The sequence below is a fragment of the Hemitrygon akajei genome, chromosome 13, assembly GCF_048418815.1.
Source record: "Hemitrygon akajei chromosome 13, sHemAka1.3, whole genome shotgun sequence".
Lineage (NCBI taxonomy): Eukaryota > Metazoa > Chordata > Chondrichthyes > Myliobatiformes > Dasyatidae > Hemitrygon > Hemitrygon akajei.
The window spans coordinates 49,676,223-49,702,534 of record NC_133136.1 but is presented as its reverse complement, the minus strand read 5'-3'; the positions used below and the strand labels follow the sequence as shown (position 1 = coordinate 49,702,534).

Here is a 26,312-nt window from a genome sequence, read left to right as displayed (position 1 = left end):
TTTTTTAGGATTTGTCAATGACTATAACAGGTTCCTGCCAAACCTGGCTACTGTGCTCCACCCCTTGAACTCAATACTACAGCTTGGGAAGAAGTGGCAATGGACAAAGCAGTGTGAAGTGGCTTTTCAAAAGGGAAAGGAAATGGTGACATCACACATTATAATCTATATTGTCCAGTGAAGCTTGCTATGTGCTGTTGAGGATGCCAACACATCAAGAGGTATCCAGAGCTGGCAGAACCACTTCCTGCAGTCCCAGAGTCAATTCCTCCAACCACAATGGGGGAGGTTCCAGACCTGAAACTGATCCACTGCCTCAAGCAGAGCAGAGTGAACCCTTTGTCAAGAAAGATGTTGCCCCACGAGTAAGAAATCCTCCATAGCGATTAAAACCTTAGGCCTGAGTGGGAGAATTTAAGATTTACTATGCTGTGGATGTCTGTATATAGTATTTGGATTATAAAGTATACTGTATAGATATGATGTATACAAGGTGAGATGCATCCTATATTGAGTTAGAGTTCATAGCTAAGCAGAAAGGGTTTTATGTATTTACTATTTCAGTAATATTTGAATGCTGTATTTATATTGTTTAAGCATTCCAGTTCATTAAAATAATTATGGGTTATACTGAAAAGTGAATGGCATATGTTCTCATACGTACTTGCATCACTTACAGTAAAAACAAAACTGAGACATACTCTCCTGGGTTCCCAAGTTTTTCTAGCAATTAGTTTTATGCTTTGAAGTTCCAAAAACATAACAAATGGCTCTGTCTGGGCTAATCTTGTTTCGTGCCAGGCATCAAGGTCAAATTTCAACCTTAATTCACTTGGCACTCTACATCAGTAAGACGAAAGACCTGACTGTAGCCTTCAGGAAGGGTAAGACGAAGGAACACATACCAACCCTCATAGAGGGATTAGAAGTGGAGAGAGTGAGCAGCTTCAAGTTCCTGGGTGTCAAGATCTCTGAGGATCTAACCTCCCAACATATCAAAGTTGTTATAAAGAAGGCGAGATAGCAGCTATACTTCATTAGGAGTTTAAAGAGATTTGGCATGTCAACAAATACACTCAAGAACTTCTGTAGATGTACCGTAGAGAGCATTCTGACAGGCTGCATCACTGTCTGGTATGGAGGGGCTACTGCACAGGACCAAAAGCTGCAGCAGAAGGTTGTAAATCTAGTCAGATCCATCTTGGGTACTAGCCTACAAAGTATCCAGGACATCTTCAGGTAGCGGTGTCTCAGAAAGTCAGCGTCCATTATTAAGGACCTCCAGCACCCAGGGCATGACCTTTTCTCACTGTTACCATCAGGTAGGAGGTACAGAAGCTTGAAGGCACACACTCAGCGATTCAGGAACAGTTTCTTCCCCTCTGCCATCCGATTCCTAAATAGATGTTGAATCTTTGGACATTATCTCACTTTTTTAATACACAGTCTTTCTGTTTTTGCACATTTTAAAAATCTATTCAATATACATATACTGTAATTGATTTACTTATTTATGTATTATTATTATTTTTTCCTCTCTCTGCTAGATTATGTATTGCATTGAACTGCTGTTGCTAAGTTAACAAATTTCACATCACATGCTGGTGATAATAAACCTGATTCTGCAAAACTAAGGTTAAATTGATAGACTTTATGTAAAACAAAATATTATAGTCTAATAATTATAAATTATTGTTATTGTCATTTAAATAAAATAGGAATGTGGCCCATTTCAAACAGCACCTTTCTCATCTTTTTTGCCACAATGAGACCACTATCAGGGTGGAACAGCAACACCTCATATTGTCTCAGTAGCCTCCAGCCTGATGGCATGAACATCAATTTCTCTTACCAGTATTTGCCCCTCCCCCTTTCCTGTTCTTCTATTCCCAAACACTGTCCTCTTACCTCTTCTCCTCACCTCCCTTTGGTGTCCCTCCTCCATCCTTTCTCCCATGGTCCACTCTCATCTCGTCTCAGATTCCTTCTTCTCCAGCTCTTTACCTTTCCCACCTATCACCTGCAAGCTTCTTAATTCATTTCCCTTCCTCTGCCTACCTGGCTTTACCTATCACCTTCTAACTTGTCCTCCTTCCCCTCCCCTCAGCTCTTAATTCTGACATTGTCCTCCTTCCTTTCTAGTGTTAATGAAGGGTCACAGCCCAAAATATTGACTGTTTATTCATTTCCTGACTGACCTGCTGAGTTCCCCCAGCATTGCGTGTGTGTGTGTGTGTGTGATACCATTGCTTTCATCTGCATTCCTCAGAGTGAACAAATAGCTTGTGCTCAAAAACAATCTGGAGGAATGCGGGGTAGCAATGTAACTAAAAAAGCCTTCTGTGTCCCAACAGATCACACTCCTAATCCCACGCTATCTCCACAAGAGAATGAGTATCCGAGCACAGACAGCAAATTCCAGAGCTCTGCATTTGTGAATATATAAGTGAAATGCAGAGGCTACTGATGATAATCTCACAGACAGGTTCGCCAACATTTCCCGTAGGTTGGGTCAGCGCTCCGGCAGTCATATGGCTGCTTTCTTAGCTTCAGCATTTCAGAGTAAAAGAGTTCCAAAAATCAAAACGTAGTGAAATGTTCATTTTGTTTGTATCTCCAGCAATCAAAGAGTCTTTGCTGGTCACAACTTTCTGGATAATTTTTGTCATTAAAACTTCATTTGACTTTCAAACTGAAAAAAAATTTGAGTATTCTTTGGGCTCTTTAAAGTATGAACATTTGCTGTGTTTCTAAAAGCACTGAAGTTTAGGAATTTCAGCTTTGTGAAGCATTCCAGTTCTTTGTGAGACATTTGACAGGCTAACCTCAAGACTGATGATAATGCCAACGTAACATGAAGTAATACCAGCTTGGAACAGTGGTATTGAATTAATTTACTTACTTTTGCAATAAATATACCCGCATCCATGATGGCTTTAATGTGCTTCAACCAACCAGAATTCTCTAAACCCCATAGGAAATCATTCATTGAAGGAGATCGAAGTTCACAGACTGAAAGAGATTTCAGAAATGTTACATAATATTTAATTGTAAGGTAATGCACATCAGCAAATCACTATGTTGCACATTAGAATTATTCTGCAATACAAGCAACCCAGAAACATCATGAATGCTAGCCTGCCTCCATTTAAAAAGTCTTCCTTAGGTGAACATCATGATTATCACCTCCCTTATTACAACCAATCAAGTGTGATAATACAGAATGAGTTAACGTTCTCAAACTACGTAAATAGGGGAAGGTGAAGACATCAGAGTAGAATTCCATAGACTGGCTAAGCATGAGAAACCGACGTCTGTCACTAATATCTTAAAACTAATTTCAACTATTTGAAGGTAGAACTGGCATTGAGGACTGAAGAAAATAGATCAAAATTATACAAGAGTTAAGCAGTGGCAGATATTTTAAAACATATTTCATAATTTTCAAGATATACCCATAGACTATAAGAAGCATGTCTAGGCAAGAGTGTTAGGGTGATATCAAATTAAAAGAAAAACCTATTCTGTTGTGAAGATTAATGGTTGGCTTGAAGACGGGATAAATTTTAGAAATACATAGAATGACCAGAAAAGAGAGAAAATATATTAGGAAAGCAGTCATATAAAATAAAAAAGGTAAGAATCAAAAATACAGAGAGGAAGAAATCAGCTAAAGTCGATGTTGGTCCCTTAAGGGACAAGATACAAGAATTAATAATTGCCTATAATCAGAGTTTAGAAGGAGGTTTTGAAGATTTCAAAGAAGCTTGACAAGGTAGATACTGAGAGGTGGTTTTAATTTGTACTGGAATCTCGAACAAGAGAACATACTTTCAGAATATAGTGTTGTCCATTTAAAAAGAAGTAATTTCTTCCCTCAGAAGATCTTGAATTATTGGAACTATCTGCTTATTTTACTTCTAAAAGGTACATTGTGGAACAGGCCCTTCAGGCCCAGTGAGGTACACTCCCCAGCAACCCACCGATCTAATTCTATCATAATCAAGGGATAATTTGCAATGTTCAATTAACCAGACAACCAGTAAGTTTTTGAACTGTGAGAGGAAACCAACACATCTGAAGAAACCCACGCTATCATGGGGAGAACACAGAAGCTCCTTACAAACGGCGACAGAATTGAACTCCAAACTCCAGAATGCCCGGAGTTGTAATAGCGTCACACTAACTACCACGCTATCATAGCGCCCCAGTATATCTTAAGGTGTCATGGAGAGAAGGCCAGGGAAGATGGATTTGCGTGCTACATACAAGTCAAGATAATGTAAAACAGACAGGAAAATGAAGTTGCAGTCATGATCAGATGGGCCACAACCATTTGAGAGGATCAGGATCAAGGGGCTGAATGGCCTACTCATGATCCTTTCACTTACATCCTCATTGACACTCTTTTGCAATTTTCTTTTCCTTATTGGTTCAACATGATTTTGTCAGTAGGAAGCTGTTCTAGAATTTTTTCTGCAAACATGGTGCACTACAAATACCCTTTTTATCACATTTCAACAAAATTTACAGGCAAGATTTTATATTAAGAGAAATCCATATACAGGCTTTTGCACATCCCCTTTCACACAGAAATACAGGTAAAAAGGATGGAACTTTTTAAAGAGAGTCTTATCAGTTGTACATGATCATGAAATCAAGTAAACACAATACTTTGATCATTAAAATGAAGGAACGGAATCAAATGGGAAGTGCACCAACAGTTGAAATTATAAGAATTTTGCAAAGTGCTGTTCTACACATTGATACAAAGTGAAAAAATATATCTTAAGAGTCTAACATGACATCTGTAATTCATACATTATCCCTCATTTCACAAGTTGCATGTAAATGATCTACACATTGCCCATATTAATACCATGATGCTCTGTCAAATGAGCAAGTGGTGGTCTGATGTCTTCTCCCACTTGGTGAATAGGTTAGAGCCCAGTCACAATGTTCATTTCACCATTCTCAAGCATCGTTAAATCAGCTGTACTACCAAGGGGCGCTTCACAAAATCTTCTCTCCAAGCACTATTGTGAATAACTCTACAGCTCACACGACTTCCACGTAAAATGAGGCAAAATAAATTTTTTTGTTAAATATTACTATTTGGAAGACCCTCCATCTCATTTCTTCTCTGCTATCCACTTCCTCCTTCTTCCTTCCCAAATGCCACTACATTTATTCAAGTTGACTTTAGGCTAGAATGACATACAACCGAAAATTCTGGACCACCGAATCATTTACTCATAACTTTGTTAAAAAAAAAGCAATAGCTTTCTCTCTTTTACAAAAACTTCATTTACTCAGCCAGGTCCTTTTTTCCAAATGAATTAAATAAAATTGGACTTTACCTCAATTTTCATGGTCTGCTTTCTTTGAAATTAAATAACTGAAAATGTATCAGCAGAAAGCACACCTAATGCACTCTGTAAGGTCTTGCAGTCTGCTGCCTTGCAGCTTCCGATGATGCAGCCAGACAAGACATTCTCCATGGTGCTCCTGTAGAAAGTTGTTAGAATGGGGGAGGGGAGTCTTACACACCTCAGTCTCCCCAGAAACTCTAGATGTAGCTGTGCTTTCTGGGCTAATGAGGTGGTGTTGCAAGCCCAGGTTAGACCATCTGTTATGAGCACCAAGGAACTTTGTACTCTTCACTCTCTCCACAGCAGAGCCATTGTTGTGCAATGGAGAGTGGTGGACTTGTGTCTTGCTGAAGTCCACAATCATCTCTTTTGTCTTGTCCATGCTGAGACTCACATTCTTGCTCTCACACCATTTGAAGAGCTTCTCTATCTGCTCTCTGTATGACAACTTACCAATGTTGCTGATGAGGCCTACCACTGTTGTATCATCAGCGAACTTGACAATATTGTTCGAGCTGAATCTAGCAGTGCAGTCATGAGTCAACAGCATGAATAGAAGTGGGCTGAGCACACAGGCCTGGGGGCCGGGGGGGGGGGGGGAGGCACCAGTGCTCAGCAGAATGGAGCTTGAGATGTTACTGCCAACTCAAGACTGACTGGGGTCTTTCTGACAAGAAGTCCAAGATCCAGTTATAGAGAGAGGTATTGAATCCCAGCAAGACAGTTTACCCACCACCTCTGAAGGATGATCACCATACAAGCCTAGGGCACCATGTCTAGATTCCTTCTCACCTATCCTCTCTGATGAGCTTAACTGCACTGTACATAGACCATTTGGGACAGTCTCAAGAAAGGTGGCTAAATTCATAGGAATTAAACCATTTACTCATTAAAAATTAGATCCAACATTAAGACAGAAAATGTCACAATCACATCATCAGAACTTTATAAATCAAATGGGCATTCGTGCCTAGAACAACAACTTACCATCCAGTAGTTTTTGTAGACTGCTTCTCATCACATGAATGTTTTCTATTCCTATGAAATGGAACTTGATGTTGGAGTAGTTGTCTTCATTTTCATACCCTTTTCCTGCTGCTCGGTTTGCCATTGCATTTAACTGGGGGGAAATGAGAGAGAATGTTAAGACAGCTTCAAGATAAATCACTGAGAATCGTATTTTGCGCTTGCTACTTGTTAATCCTCACATCAAAAGTAGCATCCTACAATTTTTTTTCTCAATAGTCATATTGCTCTCACAATTCTTTCTGTTATTTGAGTTCAATTGCATTCCTAATTACAAACCCCATTTCCAGAAAAGTTGGGATATTTTCCAAAATGCAAAAAAAAACAAAAATCTGTGTTATGTTAATTCACGTGAACCTTTATTTAACTGACAAAAGTACAAAGAAAAGATTTTCAATAGTTTTACTGACCAACTTAATTGTATTTTGTAAATATACACAAATTTAGAATTTGATGGCTGCAACACACTCAACAAAAGTTGGGACAGAGGCATGTTTACCATTGTGTTACATCACCTTTCCTTTTAATAACACTTTTTAATCATTTTGGAACTGAGGATACTAATTGTAGTAGATTTGCAATTGGAAATTTTGTCCATTCTTGCTTGATATGAGACTTCAGCTGCTCAACAGTCTGTGGTCTCCGTCGTCTGATTCTCCTCTTCATGATGCGCCATACATTTTCAATAGGAGATAGATCTGGACTGGCAGCAGGCCAGTCAAGCACATGCACTCTGTGTCTACAAAGCCACACTGTTGTAGCCTGTGCAGAATGTGGTCTGGCATTGTCCTGCTGAAATAAGCATGGACGTCCCGGGAAGTGACGTCGCCTTGATGGCAACATATGTCTCTCTAAAATCCTAATATACGCCTCAGAGTCAATGGTACCTTCACATACATGCAACTCACCCATGCCGTGGGCACTGATGCACCCCCATACCATCACAGATGCTGGCTTTTGCACCTTTCACTGATAACAATCAGGATGGTCATTTTCATCTTTGGCACGGAGAATTCAACGCCCGTTTTTTCTGAAAACTAGCTGAAATGTGGACTCATCTGACCACAGCACATGGTTCCACAGTCTTTCAGTCTATCTGAGATGAGCTCGGGCCCAGAGAACTCGCCGGCATTTCTGCATAGAGTTGATGTATGGCTTCCTCCTTGCGTAATACAGTTTCAAGTTGCATTTCTGGATGCAGCGATGGACTGTGTTAAGTGACAATGGTTTTCCGAAGTACTCCCGAGCCCAGGTGGCTATAATTGTCACAGTAGCATGACGGTTTCTTAGGCAGTGCCGCCTGAGGGCTCGAAGATCACGCGCATTCAATAGTGGTTTCCGACCTTGCCCTTTACGCACTGAGATGTCTCTGAATTTTCTGAATCTTTTCACAATATTATGTACTGTAGATGTTGAAAGACCTAAATTCTCTGCAATCTTGCATTGGGAAATGTTCCTTTTGAACTGACTAACAATTCTCTCATGAAATTTGGCACAAAGGGGTGAGCCATGACCCATCCTTGCTTGCAAAGACTGAGCCTTTGATGGACGCAACTTTTATACCCAGTCATGATACCTCACCTGCTACCAATTAGCCTGCTTAATGTGGAGTCTTCCAAACCCGTGTTACTTGAATATTCTGTGCACTTTTCAATCTTATTTTAATTCTGTTCCAACTTTTGTTGAGTGGGTTGCAGCCATCAAATTCTAAATTTGTGTATATTTACAAAATACAATTAAGTTGGTCAGTAAAACTATTGAAAATCTTTTTTGTACTGTACTTTTGTCAGTAAATAAAGGTTCATGTGAATTAACATATCACAGATTTTTGTTTTTATTGCATTTTGGAAAATATCCCAACTTTTCTGGAAATGGGGTTTGTACATTCAAGTAATCAAATTAACTCAAATGCAAGCAGATACATTTTTATTAATTTTTTTATACATTTCTACAGAACGGCTAGACAAAAAAACTACAAAGTGAAAATTAATACAGTGCAAAATACATATATTGGATATAAAGTTCATACAATAAGGAATCAGCACCCAAAGTAAGATCATATAGAGATAGTAACCTCCCCATCCTCCCACAACAAAACTCCAGGCCAACCATTACAATATGTAAAAAAAAATTTAATCAGAACATTCAATCCCACAGAGCTGTAATATATAAGAAAAAAAATATTATTAATGTCTACTACCAAAACTATAATATAAATCCCATCAAAGAAACGATAAAAGTTTTAAAAAACTGAAAGTAAGGGATTGAAAAAAAAGACTTCATCTAAAAGGGAGTTATGAAAGTATTCAAGAAAAGGTCCCCACACCTTTTGAAACCTTATGTCTGAATTGATGAGTGAATAATGAATTTTTTCAAGGACTAAACAGGACATAATATCATTAAGCCATTGGGCGTGGGTGGGTGGGTGAGGCAACATCTCTCCACCTGAGGAGGACTAAGCGTCTAGCCAAAAAAGCAAAAGATAGTGTTCGACATTTAGTCGGACTCTAAACATCTATCTGCCTCACCCAAGGTACCAAAAAGGGCAATCAGAGGATTAGGTTCTAAGTTGCACTTAAGAATATGAGATAGAGATGAAAAGACTTCTCTCCAGAATTTCTCTAGACTAGGACAAGCCCAGTACATATGAATAAGAGAAGCTTTGGTTCTAAATGTTCCTGCATTACTTTGACAATATCAGCAAAGCTCATTCCTGTTGGTTTGGTTGAAACAGTCAAATTTCAAAGCAAACTGTATGCATTTCAATGAATGCACTCAGCAAAATTAGTAGTTGTTTCTCATTGGTATTTCAGTGATACTACACTGAAGCCTACAGATATCCAACTAAGAACTTATACTGGAGAAAAGGTAACACTTGTGGGAATGACATTAATAAGAGTGAAATACAACAACCAACAAGCCACATTGAGCTTGTATGTGGTTTAAACAGAAGACCAGCATTGTGGGCTCATGATTGGCTGAGACAACTTCAACTTGATTGGCTGAGATCCATCCAAAACTGGCATGCCACATCCCTTCAATGAAGCCATCTGAAAGTGAATCAAAAAGGTAATGGATGTTGCCAAAACTGTTTCCATCCTATACACCATAAACCATGGCAAAACAGAGGGCAAACAGGTGTTAGTGCCAACCTCTGTGCCTCTGGTTGGAAAGCATATTGGACCAAGGAAGGACCATGCTGTGCAGAGGAAACGTGAAAGTAACAAAAACTGTGGTCTGACTACAACAGTTTTTGTAAGCAACATACTCTATCTGAGAAAGCTTTTGATAATGTTAATCAGAAAGTTATTTGCAAAATGTGGCTGGAAGAGAGTTCAAGAAACTTCAGAAAAGTTGCTAGCATTTGGCTTTGTGAGTATAAAGAACCAGAATCTGCTCTGCGTACAATATTGATTACTGCATGAAATTCAAGTGGGAGGCAGAAAGCCACTTATAAAAGTAGATACAAAGACCAAAGCCTGGCTGGATGAAAGGAGTCAACGAAGGTATGAAAACAGAGGATTCAGCAGATGATGCTGTGGATGAGGAAACCAAGAGGAGAGATTGTAAAGGGAGCAATAGAAGGGTTAATAAGCAAATAATCCAGTGAACTAATTGCACCTTCCTAAGATCAAGATGCACAAACTGGAAGAAGGAAGAAGAAAGATGGCTACCGCTATCAGAACCACTTCCTACAGTCTCTGAATCAACTCCTACGATCATCATGGAGGAAGCCCCAGAACCTGAGATTGTTTCACAGCCACAAGTCTCACCCGCAGTTCTGTCAGGAAATACGTTAACCTACAAGAGTAAGAAATCCTCCATAGTGATTAAATCTTTAGGATTGAATGAGGCCATTTACTATGCTGTAGATGTCTGTATAGTAGTTGTATTATATAATATCCAATGTATATAGTGGAGATATATTCTGTACAGAGTTGGAGTTTACAGCTAAGTAGGGAGGAGTGTTGTGTATTTATTATTTCAGTAATATTTAAGTAATCTTGCAAATGTGTTGTTGATTAAGCATTCTTGTTTGTTTAAACACTTCACTCTGTAAAAACACATGAATTGCAGTCATCATCACACTACCACATGATATATGCACACCTCTCTTATAGAAAACACAAACAGACTCACATTTCAGACTTCCATGTTTTCCTTTAAATTAGCTTAACGGTTTGAAGTTAGAAAACATAACGCCATTCGTCATCTTCTGCAGATGAGGTCATTGTTCAACCTGAGTTAACAGCCAATATCCAAGTAAATCAGTTGTCTCAATTGCACCAAGTAGGAAAAGCATCTGTGAGAGCAGCTGGGACAATGCCAGACTTACATACCAAGGCTTGGGGCAATTTTGTGAAGGAAATAGATCTTGGATGTGAGCTATTGAACTGGTTTCCTGCTACATTCCCCACTTAGCAATCAGTTCCAGTGCATTCAGTTGGACAGAATTTGCAGAAGGCATATAATATAGAGGTTTGACAGCGCCCAATCTGGACATCGGAAGTCTGCAGAGTAGGGGATTTCAATCAGGTCCACTGCCTGAGGATAAAAGGCAGCAGCAAGTCACAGCAACATAATGGAGCTTTCATCAGTGATCAATAAGCATTTGAGATTGATTAGTAACAGCAAATTAAAGAAAGGCAGGGGCAAAGACAGTGGCTGTCATCTGAGTGGGCAGAGTCAGAGTGGTGATCTTAAGGCTTTAGCTCTTCGAGGCTTCAGAGAAGAGAGGCTTCACTCGGAGAAAACAAAGGAATGAAAAGTTCAAGAGTTTTCCTTTTCTTTTTAATATCTGCTCAGTTAGGATAGGAAGGTTCTACTGCAGTTGTACAAGGCCTTGGTGAGGCCGCACCTGGAATGTTGTGTGCAGTTTTGGTCCCCTAATCTGAGGAAAGACATTCTTGCCATAGAGAGAGTACAGAGAATGTTCACCAGATTGATTCCTGGGATGGCAGGACTTTCATATGAAGAAAGACTGGATCGACTAGGCTAATACTCACTGGAATTTAGAAGATTGAGGGGGGATCTTATTGAAACTTATAAAATTCTAAAGGGATTGGACAGGCTAGATGCAGGAAGATTGTTTCCGATGTTGGGGAAGTCCAGAACGAGGTGTCACAGTTTAAGGATAAAGGGGAAGCCTTTTAGGACCGAGATGAGGAAAAACTTCTTCACACAGAGAGTGGTGAATCTGTGGAATTCTCTGCCACAGGAAACAGTTGAGGCTGGTTCATTGGCTATATTTAAGAGCAAGTTAGATATGGCCCTTGTGGCTAAAGGGATCAGGGGGTATGGAGAGAAAGTAGGTACAGGGTTCTGAGTTGGATGATCGGCCATGATCATACTGAATGGTGGTGTGGGCTCGAAGGGCCGAATGGCCTACTCCTGCACCTATTTTCTATGTTTCTATGATAGTAGAGATTCCAGGCAGGATAGTGAAATACTCCTTTTGTGGGATGTGGGAAGGCAGAGAGACCTCCAGTATCCCAGACGACTACAACTGTAATGTGCATCCAGCTGCAGCTTCTAACAAATCATATTAAGAAGTCGGAGCTAGAACTGGATGAACTCCGGATCATTCAATAAGCTGAGGGGTGACAGATAGGACATACAGTTACACCCCAGGGGTAGGACACAGGGAACTGGGTGACTGTTAGGAAAGGAAAAGGGGTAAAGATCCAGTGCAGAGTACTCCTGTGGTCATCCTCCACAACAGGTATTATCACTTTGGATCTTAGGATACTGTTGGGGTGGGGTTGACCCAACAGAGGAAAGGCACTATGGTCGGGTGTCTGGCACTGGGTCTGTCTCTGTGACTCAGAAGAGAAGGGGCGGAGGGAGAGAAGAGACATGCTGTGATGATAGGGGATTCATTAGTTAAGGGAACGAACAGGAGGCTCTGAGGGCAAGAACAAGATTCCCAGATGATATGTTGCCTCCTGAGTGCCAGAATCTGGATTCAAGTTGATTCTGGAATGGTTCCAGAAGACTGGAAAATTGCAAATGTCAGTCCATTCTTCAAGGAGGGAGAGAGGCAGAAGAAAGGAAACTATAGGCCAGTTAGTCTGACCTCAGTGGTTGGGAAGATGTTGGAGTCGATTATTAAGGATGAGGTCTCAGGGTATTTGGAGACACTTGATAAAATCAGGCCGTAGTCAGAATGGTTTCCTCAAGGGAATCTGTTGAAATTCTTTGAAGAAATAACAAGCAGGCTAGACAAAGGAGAATTGGTTGACATTGTGGACTTGGATTTTCAGAAGGCCTTCAACAAGGTGTCACACATGAGGCTGCTTCACAAGCTATGAGCCCATGGTATAACAGGAAAGATTCCAGCATGGATAAAGCAATGGCTGATTGGCAGGAGGCAAAGAGTGGGAATAAAAGGAGTCTTTTCTGGCTGACTGCCAGTAACTAGTGGTGTCCCACAGGGGTCTGTGTTGGACCGATTCCTTTTACATTATACTTCCTCATTCAGAGGGTTATGAGACTGCTTAACAAGCTGCCAGCACAAGTGGTGCATGCGAGTTCGATTTCAAAGTTTACGAGAAATTTGGAAAGGAACATGGATGGTTGGGGTATGGAGGGCTGTGGTCCCAATGCAGTTCAGCGGGAGTAGGTGGTTTAAATGGTTTGGCACAGACTAGATAGGCCAAAGGGCCTATTCTATTCTGTTCTGTATTTGGACTCTTGCGTGAACCTGGCTGAAATCAATGTATATCTGTTGGGCAAGACCAAGAACTATCTAAAACTGCAGTCAGGGACATTTAATAACAACAGCATTTGAAAAGTTCCAAAGGAATGTTTAAAAATACTTACTCAAAATTTATCTGGTGCAAATAAGCACACAGTTAATCCCAAAGCAACTATTGACTTTCTGCTTCAACTAACAACAAAAACATCTCTATTTCCATTGCTATCTGAACTACTTATCACATTGTGCATTATTCTGAACGTGTCAGCATTAGTTCATTCGTAGCACCTCTTAGGTCATAAAATTGTTAGTTCAAGCCCTATTACAAGCTCAAAAATATTACGGTATTTCAATACATTAATAGAAAAATAGTGGCCACCATGTCAAAGGTGCAGTATTTCAGATATAAACCAAACTTAGTGTACAGTCATCTTCTCACATGGACATGAAGGGTCCTGCTGATATCTTCACAGCGCCATCAGATCATTCATTTCTTCATGCTTTGCAAGAATTTTAATCATTTTAATTTCCTACATAAAAACAGTAACCACTTTCAAGTGTATTTTATTGTCTGTGAAGTGCTTAGCTAAAGCACCAGAGTGTCAAGCAAGCCACATGAATGCAGGTTGTTTAGTTGCAACAATGCACTAACATGCAGTTAGTCACAAATTATTTCTGCCAACACACTTACATTGGCATAAATAATTCACTATCAATAGATCATATATGGGAATATGGATTCAATCCAAGTATTCAGTGTGGCAACAGCTAACCAGCTGAATAAATTTCCTCAACTTTATATCGGGGTTAGAAAGATATGCCAGATATCCGAAGGGTAAGTTTCAGACAGAAGTTGACTTAGATGTGAGCTGTTGCACTGGCTAATAAATTCCAAATTATAATTTAGTTATCAGTGAATATGGGCCATTGTTTCCCATTCACATGCAGATTAATTAAATAATAATACTTAGAGCCCTGCTGTCTAATGATGGATGCCTTTATATTTCTTTTTAAACTTTCAAATTCTCAAAAGCAGCTTGAAAATATATACCTCCGTGTGCATATGCTGAAACAATTTAGCAGAACAAAAGCAATCTTAGTTTTGAAACAAAAAATTTCAATCTAGCATGTTCTTAATTGACAAATATTGACATGTGGAAGGTTTAAATTAACTCAGGTGGTTAGAAATCTGTCAGCTGCTTCAGCAGGGAGAAAAGCAAAATTAGATGAAGGTGCTCATTAGTCAATTAATCCGCAAGACAGAGAGAAAATGAAGGCTGGGGAATGTTTGTCAGTGCTTAATTTTGACACCTTTAATGAAGTATTAAAAATAAAGGCAATGAACTGAGGACACAGAGGCAAATGGGAGCACAATACTGAATCTATTAAATGGCATATTATAAAGGGTGGAGGGAATAGAAACTGAATATTCTAGGTTATGGAAGGAGCTTTAAAAAGCCAGGTGTATAACCATATTGGTTAAGAGAATAATTATAGCTCCAAGGAGGCATGATATGTTGGAAATGTCCACAAATCCACAGAGCAGGAGGAGCTAGGAATGATGGCACCCGCGGTTTTTGCAGACCCAGGCAACCTCTTCCAGTTTGTCCACAAAACAGCTTATTTTTCTTCTTTTATGTCTTTTCTTTCTTTTCAAGGAGGCTAGGTTTCTGTCTGAGTCTGTGATCTACATATCAGAATCACATTTCTTTGCAAGCGGTGGATTTTCAGACTAGCTGTTTGGCCTAGCACTTTGCTACTTTCAGGAACAGCCGCGAAGACACTTGCCTTCAGGAAGCAGCCCCATGGATGACCTTCCTTATCAATTTTAACGACTGAAACATCGGGACAGCAGGCGTTTCATGCTGCTGTCAGAAGAAGACCCCTGTACTCAAGTGATCCCTCCCTCTGTCTCTTTTGATAGTGAGTGAGAGCCTGTCAGCCCTCGAAGCGATATGGAGGACTGTAACATCAGAACAGCAAGTTGCTGGTCTCCCCTCTCGTTATTGCAGGAGCTACATCTCTCTCCCTCGGTGGAACGTGTAATTATATGAGTTACTGTCATCATCCTGTCAGTTTGAGCCAACCATTCTGTGACTTCGCTCATTTACACTCACAGTTTTCACTCACAGAACTGCCACTCACTGGATATTTTTTGCTTTTTTGTACTAATCTCTAAATTCTGAAGAATGTGGTGCATGAAAATGACACAAAGGTGGGGGTGTTGTGGATAGTGTGGAGGGCTGTCAGAGGTTACAGCGGGACATTGATAGGATGCAAAACTAGGCTGAGAAGTGGCAAATGGTTCAACCCAGATAAGTGTGAGGTGGTTCATTTTGGTAGGTCAAATATGATGGCAGAATATAGTATTAATGGTAAGACTCTTGGCAGTGTGGAGAATCAGAGGGATCTTGGGGTCCGAATCCATAGGACGCTCAAGGCTGCTGTGCAGGTTGACTCTGTGGTTAAGAAAGCATACAATGCATTGGGCTTCATCAACCATGGGATTGAGTCCAAGAGCTGAGAGGTAATGTTACAACTATATAGGATCCTGGTCAGACCCCACTTGGAGTACTGTGCTCAGTTCTGTTCACCACACTACAGGAAGGATGTGGAAGCCATAGAAAGGGTGCAGAGGAGATTTACAAGGATGTTGCCTTGATTGGGAAGCATGCCTTATGAGAATAGGTTGAGTGAACTTGGCCTTTTCTCCTTGGAGCAATGAAGGATGAGATGTGACCTGATAGAGGTGTATAAGATGATGAGAGGCATTGATCGTGTGGATAGTCAGAGGCTTTTTCCCAGGGCTGAAATAGCTAACACGAGAGGAGACAATTTTAAGGTGCTTGAAAGAAGGTACAAAGGAGACGTCAGGGGCAAGTTTTATTTTACGCAGAGAGTGGTGAGTGCGTGGAATGGGCTGCCGACAATAGTGGTAGAGGCGGATACAACAGAGTCTTTTAAGAGACTCCTGGATAGGTACATGAAGTTTAGAAAAATAGAGGGCTATGGGTAACCTTAGGGAATTTCTAAAGTAAGTACATGTTCGGCACAGTGTTGTGGGCCAAAGGGCCTGTATTATGCTGTAGGTTTCCTATGTTATTAAAATCCCAGGAGATCAGCAATTTATGAGATACTCAAATCACCCTGTCTGGCACAAACAGTCATTCCACAGTCAAAGTCATTCAGATCACATTTTCCCCTCATTCTGATGCTTGGCTTGAATAACAACTGAACCTCCTGACCACATCTGTGTGCTTTTATGCATTGAGCTTCTGCCACATGATTGGTTTAGATATTTGCATTAACAAGCAGCTGTACAGGTCAGCCTAATAAAGTGGCCACTGAGGGTGTATCTTAACTCATTCTAAAGATGTTCAATATCATTTTTAGCAAATGGTCTCTCCTAGCTTCCCACAGACTTAGTGAATCTGAATCACATTTTCTTAGACACCTGTGGAAAGGACCATGTAACAGTGATCCATGTCTCCCCCACCAACAATCCCCCCACCCCCCGCCCCCCGGCCATTTGACCTTTATCCCTCACTTAGAAAACTCAAGGCTGGCTGCAATCATCAATTAATTTTCAGTCAGAACTTCATATGGGCCAAGGATTACACTTAAGTCTTCTGTGATTCACAACCTCCTTACTCCACTAACCAGAATAATAACTGGAAAATACTGCACTGAACAGTTTACCTGAGTTTGCCGCTTACCTTTGGCCGGGTATCAACAACATACAAGAAATCACTCCCTGGGTTTGACTTTCTGATGGCCTGGAGCAGCTGTTCATCCTCAAGGCACCGAGCACTAAAACCTGATAAAGGCTGGCTGCTTCTACAAATAGCAGCCTAGACAAAGAAAAAAGCAGGAGCTTAAAGAAAGTAGTTCATAAAATTCAAGATCCTTTAGCTTCTCCCAAGTTTCTAAACAAATTTCTTTTTCTATACAAATCATCTGGACTGGCCAATTTAATTTTACTCTCCTGTTCTATCCCAGTACATATTTAGCACACAATAAATGATTAACTAATATTCCTTCTCAGAAAACAAATACCACAGCAGTGACCACTACAAGTTTTTTTGTGGGGTCCACCACATCGATGGCTGAAGACCTGTTTCTATGCTCTGTCCCTCCGTGTCTCTGATTTACTGTTAAATCGCAAAATGAAGACATTTCTCCCATTATCTCCTGGTATCTCATGCGTAACAATAACTAAGTTGATAACTCATTCCCTATCTTCCCAATTTGGGAAATAATTTTAATTATTGAAACTACAAAATTCAATATCATTCTAAAAATGCCTATACCTACAGCTTTCCATCCTCTAAGTGAAGTAATGCTAAGCAGCTCCTTATATCTGGACTGAATAGCTTCCTTCTATGCTATGTCAATATAGAAACTGAAGTTTTGTGCCTATCATATTTGATCTTAACTATATAGCTTATGAGTCTTTAATCTCCTTTCTGTAATGATATACCCAAAGTTTTCACTGTGGCCTTAACATTACCTTAAGAGCCTTGAAAGGCTCTTTGTCTCTGCACTCTGCATCAATTTATAATATTCATAACTAAAGTATTAGTTTTCTTTGTTGAAACCCTGAATGTTTATGTTCAGCAATCACTTTAGCAGCCTGCGCCGAATCTTATCAACGCCCATAACCCCCAAAAGTATTACTTTAAAACTATACTTATTCAAGCTATGTTTTACAGCACAATTCAGAAATTCATTCTAATGTTGAATACGTTATTATTTGGACAATTTTTTTAGTTAGACGTTAAGAAACTATACATACATTGTTATCCTGGCAGAAGTAACAGAGAACAGGGAAGCGCCCTCTACTCCTGAATTTAGAGCTACCAACTATGACTGGTGCAGAGGCCGATTTTGGCACATACAATTCAGCAGGATATGTATCACAAACCTGCAATGAGAAAACAGTTTCACAATGACCAGAAATAAAGTAGATGCCAGAAATATTATGACCTTTATATAAATGTATGAGAATTTAAAAAGACTGCTGAAGAATAAATAACTACCAGCTGTGCTCAATATTCTATTTTTAAAAATTAAGCAAAATCCAATAAATAAGTTGCATTAACATTGAAATCATATCACCATATAAAATGCAAAACCCTCAGATTATAGTACATAGTTCACATTCAGAATATGGAAATACCTCTTGCACTTGAATCCTAGAAGCAATTTATACAATATTCTGGAATCAATAGTTGGCAATTCATTTATTTTTTTGAACATTTATATAGCATAAAACTTTGAACATGTATTCCCAGTACCACTGACAGAATCATTAACATTGTTCTTCAGGCAGAAATATTTCTTTCAACATAAATTAATGATTCTTCTGTTGCACGTATTAGCTGCCTCAGTCCACCGAGACTAAGGCTAAAAACTGGAGTCCAACTCACAGACCTCCGTTGATACCCCTGCCCCCCCCCTTACCCCCATCCCTATCTATTATTTTAGTCTGGTTCTCTTTCTCTCTCTTTTTTCTCCCCTCACTATAATCTCCCCCCAGCCCTACCTTTCTTTCTCTTTTATTTCCCATAATTCTCCACCTTCCCCCTAGCCCATTTCCCTCCAGCCTATCACTTCCCAGCTCTCTACTTCATCCCTCCCCCCACTTCTTATCCCCTCTCCACCATCCCATGTTACTTCACTCCTGATGAAGGGTTTCGGCCTGAAACGTTGTCACTACCTCCTCCCATAGGTGCTGTCTGGCCTGCTGAGTTCTGCCAGCATTTTGTGTTTTTATTTATTTCCAGCATCTGCAGATTCACTCATGTGCCTAAAAACTGGAGTTATCATTTCTCACCCAGTCCCTCCATTTTTACTCCCCAAGGAACTTTATCTTAAAAAAAACTCCTACCAGGACACCAATTCAAATATACTTACACAGGTTCAAATACCAATGAACAAGAATTTTAAAACCGCTGGTGAAAAGCACCGAACAGCCAGTTGGTAAATGATAATCCCCCCCAGAAAGGTACACTTTTGTGTGGCTTGTTTCATGGAAAGTTTTTGTGAGGTAGGAACATTTTTGTCCTCTTCTCCAAAAATTCTAACCTATTACTAGTTCACTTGATATCAAATTCCAGGTTCAATGCCATACTGGAAGCCCCAGAAATTGGTTCTTCACCTCTGCCAAGCTTCCTCATGTGATATGACTGGAAATGAGACAGTGACTGCTTTCTAGCAATATTGAAATCAGGGTGGATCTTTTGAGTAGACTGGATTTCTCAGCAAGGAGTTCAATTGATCCCTTCATCTCTATCATCTCCATGAATTTTTTGTTTCCATGGAAATGAAACTGTTGATCTTCTACTGAACCTGCTAACAGGATCAATGCTGTAATAGTTATTAAAATCCAACTTGTGAAGAATCAACAAATTTCCTTATAAATTCAGGCATATAACTCTTCGATTGGTAACTTACCCCATAATCTCTGTTAACATGAGAAACTTGCCATAAGCTGTTAGGAAGTCCCATGCGATTATATTCAGCTTTGAGATCTGCCAGTTTCCACCCTCTCGCTCTCTCATCTTTTTCTTGCTTTGGATTAAATGAGAAGCAATATAGTTCTTCATACTTCACTGAAAATTGTACAAAACAAAAAAAGATTTTTTTTTAAAACTTATCTAGACTCCTTCACTTGTACTTTTCCAATTCAATCACAAGCAATAATAAAACTTTAAGACTATAGCTAAAAATGTAAGCACACCCAAACATAATTGCAACAAATGGTGAACAAGTAGACAATATTTCTTCTCTTACCCAAAAGATCATCATATTTATGACAAACTGCTTTTGTAAAAACTTATAAATTAACGGGGAAAATCTATCAAACTGCAATTTATATTCTGGATTTCTTATTTTCTTACAATGTAGACGACAATCCTTTAGCCCATCAATTCAATGCTGACTCTCAAAGTGATAACATTAGTCCCATTTTTCCACCCAAGTTCTATTCCTTCACAAATATCGACAGCTGATCAAAACAAAAATGTAAAGACTCGCAAACGAATTTTGTGATTCAGTTATATAAACCACAATAAAAGATATGCAGAACCAACAAGTCACATTCAATGCTTTTGTTATGCCACTTCATGATATAATCACATGAAATATTTTCAGTTTAAAGTAATTTTGTTTTTAAAATAAAAAATCCTCTGGGCAAAATGATACAATACACTACACTGTGCAGCATTAAATTAACTTACTATAACAAAAATGTTAAAAGAAAAACAAGAATCCTTGATATCAGTCAGAATATAGATTAAGAACTGTGATAAACCATTGCAGAAAATGACTTGTTTTTGAGAGCACATTTAGATAACAATTACAGACATATAATCAAAACAACTGATAAGTAAACATGTAGCAATACTTCACATTTACTGTGAATTTTGTTCTATATTCACTGCTCCTCCAGTAACAGTGCAGTTTTTCCTATCATTATACAAATAAACCCTTTGATACTAAATTTAGTGCAAGGAGGATTTCAATACAAACAAATAAGTTACAAATAGCGAATTCGTGGTATGGGGATGTGAAGATATCCAATATTTTAGACATTGGAATTGTTGTGTAATAGCCAATTTATCTATTGAGATAAAAATAAAGGCCACATTCTGGGGCAATAATAACAAAGGTTTCAACTGCATCGTTAGCTTTTTCGTGGAATTACCTTTGGATTGTTCCCCAGCAATACAAAACATCACTTGCTCCCAAAGCATTGACAACAATTTAGAGCAAGCACAAGATGCTTCTGGAACACACAGGAGTACCTCACAGTGGTTACAGCAATATTCCATTACTTCAACGCCGATTGGTCAATTAAAGGTTATATATGAATAAGCTGTAATGCTAAATCTGGATGTACATGGGAGATCACAAAGAAGAAAATGGATCTTAACATTTCCAGTGGACCATGAATTGAACTGAATTGAATTGACTTTATTTCTTACATCCTTCACATACACAAGGAGTAAAAATCTTTATCTTACATCTCCATCTGAATGTGCAATGTGCAATTTATAACAATTTGTAATAAATAGTATGTACAACAGGACAGTCAACATAACATAGAAATACAATTGTATCAGCGTAAATTAATCGGTCTGATGATCTGGTGGAAGAAGCTGTCCCGGAGCCTGTTGGTCCTGGCTTTTATGCTGTGGTACCATTTCCTGGATGGTAGCAGCTGGAATAGATTGTGGTTGGGGTGACTTAGGTCCCCAATGATCTTACAGGCCCTTTTTTCTCACCTGTCATTGTAAATGTCTTGAATCATGAGAAGTTCACAACTACAGAAGCGCTGGGCTGTCCACACCACTCTCTGCAGGGTCCTGCAATTAAGGGAGGTACAGTTCCCATACCAGGCAATGATACAGCCAGTAAGGATGCTCTCAGTTGTACCCCTGTAGAAAGTTCTTAGGATTTGGGAGACCATACCAAACTTCCTCAACCTTCTGAGGTGAAAGAGGTGCTGTTGTGCCTTTCACCACACAGCTGGTGTGTACAGACCACGAGGTCCTCGGTGATGTGGATGCCGAGGAACTTAAAGTTGTTCACCCTCTCAACCCCAGGTCAATTGATGTCAATAGGGGTTAGCCTGTCTCCATTCCTCCTCCACAACCAGATCTTTTGTTTTTGCAACATTGAGGGAGAGGTTGTTCTTTTTGACATCACTGTGTCAGAGAGATAACTTCATCCCTGTAGGCCAGCTCGTTATACACCATTCGAGAGAAAGGTCCTGACTTCTTTTTAGCTCAAATTAACTCGCATTTTCCAATTTTCAAATGCCTGTCAACCGTGGACCAGAAAGACCAAGAAATCTATCCATTTCTGCAAGCTCTCAAAGTATTCCACATTGAGCACACATCCTTCTGTTGAAATCTGCAGATGCGGTGGGATTCCTGGACAATGATGTCATCCTCCCAGCCCCATCTACTGTATTCCTAGTGACCGATCATCAGTGGGGACATGCAAAATGAAAGCATACAATTTGAACACCGGAATTTCATCAGAAACCAATAAAGCATCTGATTGCAGCGGAATGAGTACTACATAATTTACCCCTCCGCCAAATCAGTTCATTTTAATTTTATACATTCGCCTGTAATTTTCACTCAGTAAAGTCCTAGATAATTTTTGTGAATATATCCCAAACTATGCTCAGTCCCATATCCTTGATAACAACACCAAATTATGCTCAAATTGGTCAAATGGAAAGCAGAACACAAGTGAACAGAACAAACAGGAGACAAAAGTGTTGAAAACATGCCAGATATTCCTTCATCAGATATTAAAGCCAAAATTAAAACTCATTTAATCACCATCTCTTTACATTATTCAAAACCTCTAATGGGGAAGCTCTTCAGTTTTTAAATAAAGTATTTACTCATGCATTCAAAGACATCCAAAAACCTTTCAGTGAAAATAGGTTCTATTAAAAATATTCAAATATTGCTCCTGAAAAAACCAGTTTCACACTGGTTCACTTTCAATTTAAAGAGAACCATCATGTAAATTGAGGTTAAGATCAATTTATGAGTGCAGAAGCATTCAGTAATATGATCCATGATCCGATTAAGAGATCAAAGTGTACAGTAAAGCTTAATTACTATCATGTGTTTTTTTTTGCAAACTGTGCATTAGATTTTCACCTTAATTACATCTCTGCTTACAAGCATGCAGAACATTCCAGGTTAAAGTTTTATTTCCTTCACAGATGTTTTTCTAAGGTTTTAAGTTCCCTAGAATAAGTTCATTCACTATCTAAATTCAGATCTTGATTAAATGCAACAAAGCTTTGTTTTCATTATCACTGGTCTTACTCAAAATATACTAATCAAGTAGAAAAATTACCTGGACGTGATAAACGAATTAATGAAATGTAAATATCATGACAGTCTCTTTCTTGTGAAATGATAAACTGGATGACCTGGAAATTCTTGCAGCGAATAAGGAGTGGACACCCAGTTGCCGTTGTTGCTTGCTTTTCCACTGCACATATCTGACTATGAAGTACCTGGTGGAAAATTCAAGAAGGAACACATACGAGTTAAGTACAGCTTGAGTTTGCCATGACAAAAATAAAGTTACACTTTCATGTAATTTTATTACTGAATGACTATTCCTTCCAACTTGGTGCAATGCAAAAACTTGAATTATGCTTGGTTCCATCATACATGTAGTGAACTCTAAAGAACAGGCTGTTACACATCAATATTCTCATCAATAAAAGAATGCCGGCAAATGGGATTAGCTAGGATGGGGCTTCTTGTTTGTCATGGACCAGTTAAGCTGCCCGTTTCCATACTCTATGACTCTGAATAATTTGAGCCTTCTACCTCTGAACAGTTGCATGAATTATACCAGAGCTTTTGATAAAGTGAGACACATAGAGCTTATAAAAATCCTTCAGCACTTGTACATTGATGGGAAAGATAACAGAATCATCAGAAATTTGTCTTGGGAACAAAGAGCAGGAATAAGAGTTGAAAATGAGCGAAGTGATTTTGTCCAGATTAAGTGGGGGGCGGGGGGCAGTCAGAGTTTTGTTGTCTCGCACGACCTATTCAACCTTTATAGTGAAAGGTTCAAAGAGAAATTAGAAGCATTCCAGGCATGGTGAGTGGTGGATGCAATTTGAACAACCTACAATGCGCAGACGACACTGTGCTGATAGCTACCTCTACAGAGAAGCTCCAGGAAATACTACATAAAGTGTTGAAGCACAGAGAGGATTGGCCATCAACTGCAAGAAGGCCAAATGTACAGTTGACACAAAGAAGAAAGAAATACAGAAATACAAACCGAAAGTGGGCAACAAAACAATTAAACAAACATGGAAGTTCAATTACTTAGGGAGCATGATAATATTGAAATTAGGAGGAGGACAATAACCCTGATTCTATATGATGAGCAGTGGAGGGTAAAACAGTCATCTTTCTGCAGAATGTCATTTTGAGTGAACTGAGATTTGCCTGCTCCGATACAAGTGAAGAAGTTGAGAAATGCAGCTACCTTGAAGAACTAAAGGGATGCAAGAGATTACAGAGTAAAGAGGTCAACAATGGAAGGATTTGAAAGCAAGCATAATTTTTAAATCAAGGCAATGATTAACCAGGAATCAATAATCATTAAGCTTTAGGGAGAGGGGCGAATTGAACTGGCACGTTAACGCACTGGTAGCTGAAAGGCAGAAGATACTGTTTCCAAGAGTAAAATGAGGAAGGATGGCCAGATTTGTATTTGAACAATTCAGGTCTTGTGATAACAAAGGCATAGAAAAGAGTCTTAACAACAGATAATCTAAGACAAAGGTTTAGCTAAATAACATCGTTATGGTATAAATCAGTAATCTGAATCATTGCCTGGATGTAGATGAAAGCAGTTTTGCATCAAATACCATATTAACACTGGAAAATGTATAGCCATTTTCAGTGTGTACATTTTGCTGTGTTTAGACTGCTGTTACCAGAAAGCAACGTGCAAAGTTAGCACAAAGCTTTACAGCAACCAGCTGCAAGATTTGAACTCAAATCTCCCTGCTGTATGTAGGATCGGGATTGGATTCCCACTGCTTTCTGTGAGAAGGCTCTACATCCTTCCCCCACCCCCACCCACGTGGGTTTCCCTTGGGTGCTCTGGTTTCCTCCACACTCCAAAAACATATAGTTGGGTTAGTGAATTGTGGCATGCTTGTTGGCACAGGAAACATGGTAACAACTGCAGGCTGCCCCATACAATCTTCGCTGATTTGATTTGACACAAAACCGTTTGATGTACCTGTAAAAAATAAAGTTAACAGTTTAAACAAAACTAGAAGGAAGTCAATGATGGGTCCTCAAGGGACAAAGTAAGGAAAGAAAAGCCAATACTGTTGATTCTTTACCAATGACTTGATATACCAACATGAAAGTAGATGAATACAACTTTATCCAGTTGGTGACAAATATCCAAATAAGTATAATACAGAAAACATTAAATAGCTGAACATAACCTACCCAGGTTTCCTTATGAGATTCAGACACACTTTCCACAAAAATTAAGTGTGTTGCTGTTAAATACAGGGAACCAACTGATGCCTTCTTCAATAAGACTCCATCCAGCAAACGGACATTTTCAACCTGCAAGCATGAACAGTTCAGTGTGTGAAAATACAAATTAAATTCTATAAAAGTGTAAAGTCATAACTGAATGGTTTAATGACATAACAAGATGTGTCTTTCAGCAGGACGACACAATACAGCAGTAAAAGGAATATTCTGCAAACTTAAATCTCAGTTTTACAACATCAGTTTGCATCAGTCATCTTTATCTGTAGAACACAAAGACACCAAGAATTATTTACTTACACAGAATAGTAATTAATGCTGTCTATCTACCTAAGGGAAAGAAATTATAACATGCAGAGGTAGCTCTTCCCAGTAATTAACTATAAATTATTTGTCAGTAGACTACTCCTACTGTGTGAACAATCTGTTACATGACGAGCACAACAAGACCTTAAAAATCTGTAAAGGTAAGCAATGTCGGGACAAAAATGCAAAACTAAGCAATTTGACACACCAAAATAAGAATATACTACTACATCGATTCAGGCCTAGGGGGCCGGCATTGGGCACGATGACAGACTCTCCATTCCTCCCTCTCCCTCATCAATGTGTTCAGTTCATCTACATTAGCCATGCCGCTATCTTCTAGGAGTGTGTTGACCATAGTCTTGGGCAGGTGCCCAGGGTTCATCTCCCATGCTTGGGCTCCCATGTGATGACTAGGCTGATAAGTAGTTCAGGGTGGTGTAGACAGTGCCCCGCTAGTGAGCATCTGTAGATCGTCATAGAGCTCAACGTTCGTCATGTGCTGTTGCCAACTCACGTCAAGAGCCATCTGGAGCATTCATGTATAGCAACCATCTAGTGACTTTCTCATGGTCTTGGTGAGTGTCCACGTCTCGCATCCGTACATGAGAATGGACTCTGACTGCTATGAAGATCCTCTTTTTGAGCCCTCTGTTCAGGTTCGACCTCCAGATTTCCTTCATTTCATTCATAGCCCTCCACTCCAGCGCCTTCCGTATCTTTATGTCCTTCTCCGAACTCATCATTCTTGACCTGAGGTACTTTAAGTCTAAGACTTTCTTAATGGTATCATTCTTTACGATCTTGAGAGTACCTTTGTCGCAG

The 26,312-nt window shown here is 39.4% G+C and overlaps 1 protein-coding gene across 2 annotated transcripts in view; it reads right to left on the bottom strand.

Annotated features, from left to right (window-relative positions):
- Positions 1 to 26,312, bottom strand: part of mtmr7b (myotubularin related protein 7b) — a 112,394-nt gene that overhangs the window by 50,533 nt on the left and 35,549 nt on the right. For both annotated transcript variants that reach the window (XM_073064586.1, XM_073064588.1), the window contains 7 exons: positions 25,131 to 25,253; positions 22,987 to 23,149; positions 19,552 to 19,709; positions 17,891 to 18,019; positions 16,812 to 16,946; positions 6,360 to 6,492; positions 2,903 to 3,012 (listed from right to left, as the gene is read on the bottom strand). In XM_073064586.1, the coding sequence (XP_072920687.1) occupies positions 2,903 to 3,012; positions 6,360 to 6,492; positions 16,812 to 16,946; positions 17,891 to 18,019; positions 19,552 to 19,709; positions 22,987 to 23,149; positions 25,131 to 25,253 (951 nt within the window). The remainder of the gene's footprint in view (positions 1 to 2,902; positions 3,013 to 6,359; positions 6,493 to 16,811; positions 16,947 to 17,890; positions 18,020 to 19,551; positions 19,710 to 22,986; positions 23,150 to 25,130; positions 25,254 to 26,312) is intronic.